The sequence below is a fragment of the Alosa sapidissima genome, chromosome 3 (genome assembly GCF_018492685.1).
Source record: "Alosa sapidissima isolate fAloSap1 chromosome 3, fAloSap1.pri, whole genome shotgun sequence".
Taxonomy (NCBI): Eukaryota; Metazoa; Chordata; class Actinopteri; order Clupeiformes; family Clupeidae; genus Alosa; species Alosa sapidissima.
The window spans coordinates 37664371-37675862 of NC_055959.1; the positions used below are offsets into that span (position 1 = coordinate 37664371).

General features: G+C 46.4%; 1 protein-coding gene across 1 annotated transcript; it reads right to left on the reverse strand.

Moving 5' to 3' along the window:
- Positions 1-478: 478 nt before the first annotated feature.
- On the reverse strand, positions 479-2330 carry lrrc3ca (leucine rich repeat containing 3Ca). The gene is made up of 2 exons (XM_042086278.1): positions 980-2330; positions 479-928 (listed from the first exon to the last, which is right to left on the reverse strand). Exon 1 carries the CDS (start codon positions 2289-2291, stop codon positions 1494-1496), a length of 798 nt encoding a protein of 265 aa, XP_041942212.1. The 5' UTR covers positions 2292-2330; the 3' UTR covers positions 479-928; positions 980-1493.
- Positions 2331-11492: the final 9162 nt, after the last annotated feature.

Consider the following 11492-nt stretch of genomic DNA (forward strand, 5'->3'; position numbering starts at 1 on the left):
CCTCCTCCTCTCCCTGACAGCCGCAGACAACACTAACCACTCCTGTGTCTGACACCGGACCGTTCATACTAACCACTCCTGTGTCTCACAGTCGTCATAATTACTGGGCAGTTCACACACAACTGGCAACTGCTCTCTCAGCCTACAGCATTTAAACTCTGCATCTCATAGCTGCTATACTACTATGCTATACTGTACTATAATATGCTATGCTATGCTATACTATACTATGATATACTGTACTATAATATGCTATGCTGTGCTATGCTATGCTATACTATGCTATGCTATACTATGCTATATTATACTATAATATGCTATGCTATGCTATACTGTACTATAATATGCTATACTGTACTATACTATGCTATGCTATACTGTACTGTACTGTACTATGCTATGCTATACTATGCTATGCTATGCTATACAATGCTATACTGTACTGTACTATGCTATGCTATGCTATACTGTACTATACTATGCTATACTATACTATGCTATGCTATGCTATGCTATGCTATGCTATGTTATGCTATACTATACTATTCTTGCAACCTTCTTTTTCACTGTGTCCTATGCTGACTGAGCACTACCTCTTTCAGCTTACCACTGTATATCCATTTACAGCTTACCAGTACATATCCATTTACACCTTACCACTAGCTACATTACCAACTGGCTACTGCATCTCCTGGCATTCCAAGCGATTGTTCTGCATTCTACTGTCCACTGCGTTCTACTGTCCTCTGTGTTATACAGCCCACCGTGTTATATAGCTCTCTGCATTCTACTGCCCTCTGTGTTATATAGCCTTCTGCATTCTACTGCCCTCAGTACTGCCCTCTGCGTTATATAGCCTTCTGCATTCTACTGCCCTCTGTGTTATATAGCTCTCTGCATTCTACTGCCCTCTGCATTGTACTGCCCTCTGCATTATAGCCCTCTACATATAGTCCTCTCTGTTCTACAGCCTCCCTACAGCCCTCTGCATTCTACTGCCCTCAGCATTCTACAGCCCTCTGCATTCAACTGCCTCCTGTCTTCTGTAGCCCCTTACAGCCCTGTGCATTCTACAGCCTTCCTCCATCCACCCAATGCCCTCCTATGGTCAGACCTCCCCTCACTGTCCCCTCACCCACAGGGTCAGAGGTCAGGGGTCAGAGGTTGTTCCCTGCTCTGGTCCGGCCCGTCTGAGCCCTCTGGTCCGGCCCGTCTGGGCCCTCTGGTTAGGTTCTTGTAACTCCCTGACCCCCCCCGGGGTAGATCAGCTCAGCTGACCAGTGCTGTCTGTGGAGGCAGCCTGGGGTTGGTCTGCTCTCTGCTTTGTGACCCATCTACAGCCCAGCTCTGTACACACACCAACAGAAGGGGGTCTGCCCATCTGCGTATGTCAACCTGCACTTCCTGTTTCCTGTTTGCCTGCTTGCCTGCTGCATGTGTGTGTGTGTGTGTGTGTCTTTCTGCGTCCGGCTGTACTGCGCTGTGCGGCTTGCTCACACCACCGTGCTGATGGTGGACGACTCCTCAGACTTGCCCTGGCGGCTGGGCAGCGACTTGAGGTACTCCAGGTGCCGCCGGGCGTCCTCCTGGTTGGCGCGCACGTAGTAGACCAGGTAGGAGATGACCATGGCGAACCAGCCGAACATGGTGACCAGCATGGCTACGTCAGTGGTCTTCTTCAGCACCACGCACAGGTCCAGCTCCTTGGTCAGCAGCAGCGACTGGCCCTCGGCGCCAGACTCGGCCGGGTCGGCCGTGTGGCACACAATGCCCGTCAGGGAGACGGGCTCCAGGTCGAGCTGCGGCAGGGTGCTCTGCAGGGCGCAGTCACAGTGCCACGGGTTCCCCGTCAGGTTGGACCGCGCCGTCAGGCCCTCGAACGCCTCCGGGTTCAGCGTGGCCAGCCTGTTGGACGACAGGTCCAGGAACTTGAGGGAGGACGCGAGTCCCCGGAAGGCGCCGGGCTCGAGCACAGCGAGCTCGTTGTGGGACAGGTCCAGCTCGGCCAGCAGGGGCAGCCCCAGGAAGGCGTCGGTGGGCAGCGAGGCCAGCTGGTTGTAGTCCAGGTAGAGGCGGCGCGTGTCGTTGGGGATCCCGGGCGGCACGCGGGTTAGACGCAGGTGGCTGCAGCGCACTGTCTTGCCCTCGGCCTCCGAGCAGTAGCAGCGCGGCGCGCAGGCGGTTCCCGCGGCAACGGTGGCGGCGTGCGGCGAGCACACGGCCATCAGGACCAGACTGGGGAGCAGGAGCCATGCCGGCAACAACCGGCACCAACCGGACACCTCAGGCATGCCCAACGCACACTGGGCATGCTCATTAGACGCAGGAGTGGGGGGGGGGGGGGGGGGGGGGACAGGTCACCTGGGGGCAGGAGGGGAGTCTGGGGTGAAGAACTCAACTCAAACTCTTCAAGACGTGGAACACCTGTGGGAGACAGAGTGAGAGATGGACAAGATGAATGATGACACTGAAGAAATGAGGCCCCCACACACACACACATACAGACACATACACACACACATATACACACACACATACAGACACATACACACACACATACACACACACACACACACACATACACACACACATACAGACACATACACACACATACACACACCATGTGAACACATTCTTTTTTGAGTGAGTTGAAAACCCACACAGAGAATGCTATTGCAATCCAGCTGAATGATGATGCAGGAAGTGAGACACACACACACACACACACACACACACACACACACGTTCTTCTTTGAGTGCGTTGCCCACGCGTGGCGTCCCCTCTGCCAGACGGAGGGTGAAGTAGACTGAACAAAGAGCAACAAGCCAGAGCAGTTTATTATGCAGACCTGCCAAAGCAGATCAGCCATGATGCATTAATCATTACACCCGCCATGCTCACACACAAACTCACTCAGCGTCCTGTCGCACACCGGTGGGCACACAAACACACACTCACACACACTCTTATGCACACACACACACACACACCGTATCCATCCCTCACATACACACACACACACTCATGCACACACATACATGCTTATGAATACACACATACATGGACACATACTGTACACACACACACACACACTCAACAGCCTTTTCATCAGACACAGAGGTGGATAGTGTTATTTCACATATTGATGAAAACTAGATGCTCTTATTGTTTTGACAGGGCAGGAGGCCTTACTTCCCACCTGCCCATCATTAAAGGCATGAGTGTTAAACACACACCCCCACACACAGCATAACACACACCGAAACCAGTAATCAAGCCAGCAGCCAGTACACGGTGCAGAATAATGGCTCTGAACTGCCAACTCATGCTAAGTGCTCTCAGAGCTTGGAGTGTTAGTCAGATGCATTATCACATCCCAACTGATTGGAGGATTCAGGGCCGGATCCACGCCGCGGCTGAGCCGGATCCACGCCACGACTGGGCTGGATCTGGCCCTGATCTGATCCCCGGCCCCTGGACATCTGAGCAGATGGTCTGGGCCCTGACTCAGAGGAGGTGAGTGAGTGATGTCAACCCAGCGAGGCAAGGTGGCCCTGAATCGCTCTTTTAAAAGCTCCTGAACTGTGGGGGCGCTGTGGCGCAGCGGGCTGCAGTGCCTGACCATATACAGGTCAGTGTGCCCACGGGGACCCAGGTTCGAATCTGACCTGTGGTCATCTCTCTCTCCCACTTGCTTCCTGTCACTCTCCACTGTCATGTCCAAATAAAGGCAAAAAGCCCCCCCCCCCCCCCCCCCCAAAAAAAGCACCTGAACTGACCCACATCTGATTATTGTTACCCGAGTCCAAACGAAAATGTACGTCTGTGGGCCCTAAATCTAAAACAGATCAAGCCCTGATCGGCACCCCGAGTCTGGAAGGACAAGACTATATGGGAGGAGGGTCCACACAGATAAGATCCTCTCTTCGCAGATCAGTAAGTATATATACTCTTTTGATCCCATGAGGGAAATTTGGTCTCTGCATTTATCCCAATTCGTGAATTAGTGAAACACACTCAGCACATAGCGAGGTGAAGCACACACTCATCCTGACGCAGTGAGCTGCCTGCAATAACAGCGGCGCTCGGGGAGCAGTGAGGGGTTAGGTGCCTTGCTCAAGGGCACTTCAGCCGTGCCTACTGGTCGGGGTTCGAACCGGCAACCCTCCGGTTACAAGTCCGAAGTGCTAACTAGTAGGCCACAGCTGCCCAATACTACTGCTCAATACTACCACACAGTCCTACAGGAGGTGCAGGTCAAACTGAGGGGAGGAGCTTGTTGTTTGTGTTCTATAGTTTTTACTTTTTCTTCTGCATGTAAGCTGACTGGAAAGACCAGACTGGACAATATCAAGGTCTACCCAGATACATGTAAGTTGCTGCCAGGATAATGATGAAGGTCAGTCTTCTGCAGGTCACAGTGAGGGGAACAGCGTGTTGTCTGTGTTCTATATTTTTTTTTTCTCTCATGTGTAAGCTGCCAGGAATAGGCCTCGTTTTACCTGAACGCTGGTTCCACACCTGTTCACTAATCCTTTCAGTGCATTTCAACAAACAGCTCTCGCATTACTAATCCGACAGGAAGGGAAAACTCTCCAGCCTGACGGGGCAGTATGGCCAGCTTAGACCGAGCGGTTCAGTGAACACACTGTCCGGCTGAGACAAATGGACTGACAGCAGTGGAGTCCACTTCTGATGGCATCCTGAACTGGCCGCATCCCGAAACAACGTTTAATCCTCTCCCCCCTGAAGCAGAGGAAGAGAAATGGCCAGCGGGAGAACCCAAGATCCACTTACCGAGATTAGAAACGAAATCGATCTCCTAAGTAGCTCTTTAGGAGCCTATCGTGTGACGAGGGGGGCAGACGTCTGTGGGGGGGGGGGGGGGGGATGAGCGAACAACGCTAATTGTGAGACTCGTTGTGCAATATGCTGGTTTGTCAGATCGGAGTGCCAGGGAAATTAACGTTTGCGGAGTTGGCGCAGGCCGATGCCGTTCATGTGGAGACGCCGTTGCCTAAGCCAAACAGTCGCCGAGGGCGACGGGGGGATGGGGGGGGGATCTTGACAATCTTCTCTCCCTTATCAGCACTCACGTCCGCCCACACAGACTGCATTTATCACAGCAGGAACTTAAGAGCCGCTAGGCTTCAGGCGCTGTTTCTTTATTAGGCTGGGACTGGCAGGACCTCCTGATGCACATAAGAAACACTCAGAGATGGAGGCTGAGCTGTGGGATTAGCATTAGCACGTTAGAAGAGCTGTGGGATTAGCATTAGCATGTTAGAAACGCTCAGAGATGGAGGCTGAGCTGTGGGATTAGCATTAGCACGTAAGAAACGCTCAGAGATGGAGGCTGAGCTGTGGGATTAGCATTAGCACGTAAGAAACGCTCAGAGATGGAGGCTGAGGTGTGGGATTAGCAATAGCACAAAGGTTTGGGGAACTGAATGTCACATAGCTCAACAACATTCTCACAGGTGGTCTTTCTCTCTCTCTATAGTATATATAGTATATATACTTTTTTGATCCCGTGAGGGAAATTTGGTCTCTGCATTTAACCCAATCAGTAAATTAGTGAAACACAAACAGCACACAGTGAACACACTTCAGCTGCAGCCCACTGGTCGGGGCTCGAACCAGCAACCCTCTGGTTACAAGTCCAGAGTGCTAACCAGTGGGCCACGGGTCTCTCTCTCTGAGGGGTGGAAATTATAGCATTAGCATTTAGGTTTGATGGACTGAAAGTCACACTGCTCATCAATGTTCTCAGAGGTTGTCTTTCTCTCTCTCTCTCTAAGGGGTGGCAATTAAAGCTTTAGCATTTAGGTTTGATGGACTGAAAGTTACACTGCTCAGCAGCATTCTCACAGGTCACCTCCCCCCCCCTCTCTCTCTGTCTCTCCTTCCCTCTCTCTCTCCTCATCACCGAGGGGTGGCAAACCAGCACGCAGGTCTACCTGAGGCTTCGGACAGAGTGAAAGGAAGATGGCGATGGAAGGAGCAAGATAGCATTACAGAGAGAGAAGGCCGGCCAGGGTGGCCGAGACAGACCTCGACCAGACGAGGATCTGGGAGGTGAAGATAGCATTACAGAGAGAGAAGGCCGGCCAGGGTGGCCGGGACAGACCTCGACCAGACGAGGATCTGGGAGACAACAAGCAAAAGATAGGCCTGCTATGATGTCATTATAAAAGGTATACGCCCGAAGTCAGAGTGAATAAATCGTTTTAAAAAGGTCTGGGAGAAAAAGACTGTGAGGGCTGCAGCACTGTTGCGATGATTAACAGTCTTCTGATTGCTGTTTTTTTATTGTTTGGCGTCAGGCAGACTATTAATATGATGTCAGAAGCATTTGGGCCCTATGTCAACCCTGAACAACCCCACACAGGCTCTCATAAATCACTGCCGCCAGGCCAAAGCACTTAGTTCATGCCCATTAAAGCAGGCCTGCGCTATACACCGACCCTCTAAATCTAACTGCGACCAGTTGGAGAGGCAATGTAAAGTGAGGCTTTAAGGCAGCTCTGCAATCAGCATTTGTTTGCTTGCCAGTGTGCTCTCCGCAGAGATGCCCTCATTACGATCGGACACTTTGATGGCCTGTTGGACGTCACTCCATATCCTGTTCTGATCTCCGCAGGTATTGATTGAGACCGGTATCCAACCACGCGGCCAATAACGAGTTTGTGTGTGTGTGCACAAGCACAATTCTGTGGTGGTATACTGAAATATTAACATTTATTCTAAATTACTGTAAAATAGAGTTATTTAGTGAAATCAGTCCACCCAAGGCAGTAGACTAGTGAATCAATGTGACATCCAGTTTGTTTGCAGAAATGTTTTATCTATGTAATGCCTACCTATCAGTTAAATTTAGATCACCATCTGAAATGTTGCTATACATCTCCAAGGTAACCTCTTCCCCACTGTTTTCTATGAACTTTGACCTGTTTAGGAAATTTCAAAATGTGTGTTTTTGTGGTATGATAGTTCCACCATAAACTATTTATAAAGATAAAAAAGAAAGATTAAGATTTTATGAATGACAAGGGAGGGGGGGGATATTGGGTTGAGTTTTGTTTTTGTTATTGTTTTGTGTGTGTGTGTATGTGCGTGCGTGCGTGCGTGTGTGTGTGTGTGTGTGTGTGTGTGTGTGTTTACTATGGAATATATATGCTTTAAATTGGATGTCAATTTAAAGCATATATATGAGCATATATAAGCAATTGTTATTGGATGTCAATATCCTATTTCCAGAAAACTAGTCTTCTTGAATACAAGGCATGCAATATATTTTCATTAAGCTGTAACTTAAACGGACAGTATTGATTGCCTCATACAGACTAGTGAGCAGTAAGGATAGCGATCATAAATTGTCCCATCCCATAAATGAGTTCTTTTCTGCAGTTCAATTTCACTGTTGTGAAGCCAGAATGCATGCACAATTGTAAAAGTGTTTCCTTATTTTACATTAGAACTAAAATATGTCATAAGGATGTCATAACTTAATATTGTTATCATTATTATTATTATTATTATTATTATGACCAATTCTACATTATATTATAGCACCTCGTCTTTGACAGAAGCTCATTATAATGGTGTTTCTGTGCGAAGATTTTTTTTATTTGGCTAAGCAACTATGGACCAGTTAGAAAATGAGTTTAAACGGATATCCATTATTTTGCACCGCTCGACATCTGCAAAAGGTTTAGCATTATCTACCTAGAAACGTAGGGGGAAAACGGCCTGAAGTTTTCCTCTGTTAGGTATCTATTACAGGTTCAAGAATGTGTCCTTGCAGCTGCTAATACGTATCTTAAAACTTCAACATAAACACACACACACACTCGATTTTGTGAAATCCTCACTTACATGTTTGCCGTTCCTTCTTCAGCAGCAGGCATGCAACTAAATGCGCAATGCGTTGATCAGATGTGAAAAAACATAAATCTCTCCTTTATTTTGGGAAAACGTGCATAAAAGCACCCAGGCACTCCTGTGTCCCTTTTCCGTAACGTCGTAACCGCTTGCTCTGTACAAGCGACAGCGACTGGGAAGTGAGGCGCGCATTGGATGCGCTCTCACTCGCGCGCCCGTAGTTTCTATGCAACCACACCACCGGGCATCACAGCAAGAGCGTGTCAAATCCGTTCTGAACCGCGAGGTGACTGATGCAAACAGACATGGTCCAAACGCATGCAGGGAAGAGAAACTGTTTCTAAAATCTAAAGACCTTTGACGGGTTGACGCCCTCTTCTCCTGTGAGTTCATTCCATTGGTGTCCTTGTTTGTGTGCATGGACGTATCCAAACGAGGACATAGTTGGCATGTTCCCAGTAGCCCCATATAGGTAGCGTAGCTATTAAATACGCTGCTAATAGAGGTGAGCTGCTATAAATGACCAAGTTTGTCGTTTTTACAATCTAGGCTATTATGTTCTCAGCTATCAGAAAGTTCGCTGGTTTCCTGACCATCTTGCGCATGTGTGGAGATCCCGCCACACATGCTGCATAGATAAACAGACAGGTTAAGTGTAAGAGTTTACGAAAAATGTCAATGGTCTCCGGTTATGGGATATTTGAATGATGTTGAAATCAACCCATTTTGTTGAATTACAATATACATTCGTTTAAACAAAGCTATATGTTCAATTCGAAGTAAATTAATTGTTTTAAAAATGTTATGCAAATACAGTTTTCCTCTTATCATCCATTACTAATATACGAATTACATTAGTAAGAAAGATAGATGAGTGATACGTTAAATGTAGCCGTTTCTCTGAGTGTCCCTGCAGTATGGAACTACACCTGTGTGTGAGGAAGTTTGGTAATGTCATGTCTTACTGTACTGTGCTATGGACCTGGATTTGATTTCTACATGTCATATGAATGATTTCTCTTGTTCAAGCCATCCACATAATGACATGAATGTGGGCTTTTGTACTCACCGTAGTCAGCCGCCAGCATCTCTTTTCCACCCTGCGTGACATTACAGCGAAGTTGTACAGGCATTAAAGTAATTTCTTCTGTGTGGAGAAATGTCTAATTTACACGGGAGAGATGTTAAGTTCCTTGTGATATAAGGGGATTTCCCACAGTGGCCAATCAACAGCCGAGCTTTAACAACAACAACAACAACAACAGCAACAACAACAATGACCCAAAGCATAACATAAGTTCCAGTGATTTTAGAACCACTAATGGGTAATATGACGTGTTGGTTGGTTACATTGCATTACAAATATCAGTTTAAAGTCAAGTAACATAATTGTGCGATTCACCATAAATGGACTTATAATAAACAACAAAGATGGCAATAATAATAATAATAATAATAATAATAATAATAATAATAATAATAAAGTCTCCATAACAACAATAAACATACATAGATAAAAAGAAAATTTTTAAATGATTCCAGAAAATCTGACAGTTATCACTGGCACAGACAACACAACGAGGAACCAGGAATGAAAAGAGTCTTGATTGTGAATGTCAGTCTGCCTTACTCTTAGAGTTGGGCAGTTAGAACAGCTTTATAAAGCTACTTAGAACAGCTTTATAATTAGAACAGCTTTATAATGATACTTAGAACAGCTTTATAATGCTACTTAGAACAGCTTTATAACACTACTTAGAACAGCCTTATAGCGCAACTTAGAACAGTTTTATAATGATACTTAGAACAGCCTTATAGCGCAACTTAGAACAGCCTTACAGCGTTACTTAGAGCAGCCTTATAATGCAATGCGTCTCTGATGTGCTCGCGCAGTTCGATTGCTAACGCTAAGTGCTAAGAACACCATAGTGCTGCATTTGTTTTCCAGGAAGCGTGTAAGTGGATAAAGAGAGGGCCTACATTACCTTTGGTGTAGGAGGCCTAGGATAAAGGTGTGTGTCTGTCTAATGGATAATGGATCATGGAGATATATGAGCAACCTGACTGAAAATACGATGCTGCATCTTTCATTCTGCAGTGGTAGCCTACTGTACATTGTGTTTAAAAGCTAGTCTGTCTTTTCGGTCTAAATCTTCATGACAAATTTTCATAAATACACCTCTGTTGATTGATCTGACACTTAGCTAAATTCCTTTGGATTCCATTTGGCTTTTGCAGATAGCCTGTGACCAGGGCCACCAGTAACAGAAACCCCATGTACTACAAATGCACCAATGTTGTAAAACACTAGCATAAGCAGATTACAATACTAATCAGAACATAGAATATCTTATAAAACCTGGGCCCCCTAATAAGCCATCCACATAATAGGAACACACAGACCCAGATACACATGCTGCCAGTCCATTGCCTTAGATAAATCAATATAATAAACACATCATCCTCAACAAAAACACAAAGAATTACAGATGGTGAAATTAACTATTATGTGTTATGAAGGATAATATCTTTATGATGGCCAAATTAAAGTGTTCTCATCACGGTGCTTATGAAAATATAGAGAGTATGGAATACACACACACACACACACACACACACACACACACTGCGTGTGGCAGTATCTACTGTGGTGGCTGTGTGATCACGCTGCTTTAGATGTCATGTGGGGACCGTTCTTAGTGTGTGAGTGGGAGGAGGATGAAACAGAGCTGAGGAAAAAAGAGACAAACATAGAGAAAGAGAGAGAGAGAGAGAAGGAGAAAGAGAGAGAGAAAGATGGAGAAAGAGAGAGAGAGAAGGAGAAAGAGAGAGAGAAAGATGGAGAAAGAGAGAGAGAGAAGGAGAAAGAGGGAAAGAGAAGGCGAAAGACAGGAAAAAACAGATAAATAGAGTAGGAAAGAGAGAAGGAGAAAGAGAGAGAGAAAGAGGATGAAGGCGGGCAAAGAAGAGAGAATAAGGGAGACGTAAAAACGAAGGAACGAAATTAGATGAGGTATAGACCAAGAGCAAGAAAAACAGAGACGGCTGATTACTCAGTACGTAGCAAGAGAGAGAAGAGAGGCATTTGCTGTTTGGGTTTGATTTGGATGAGAGTTGAAAGAAGAGCCTCACACACACACACACACACACACACACACACACACACACACACACTCCCCCCTCCTCCACGCACAGTAAATGTGATTAGATTCCTATTGATCAAGAGAGAAAGACTCTGAGGAAGAATTGGCTACTGGCAGCACATCAAACATCCTTATGTCACAGCACCGACATATATGTCTTTAACAATGACACATTATTCTGTGTGTGTGTGTGTGTGTGTATGAGAGAGAGAGAGAGAGAGAGAGAGACAGAGCAAGTTGAGTGCATGTGCCAGTAAGCATTTTGGAAAGGGAATTACTGAAGCTTCCAGTTCATTGCATCATGTGTGATACTTTTGGATGCTGTATGGCTACAGAGTAAATATAGAGTCCATATTTGGGATCAATCATACAGTATTTGGGAAGTGCTTATGTCAAGGCATGCGATGGAGGGTGCAAGTTAACTGCTACTCAGTATTTCTTACTGAGATAAGAGACAGGAAGCC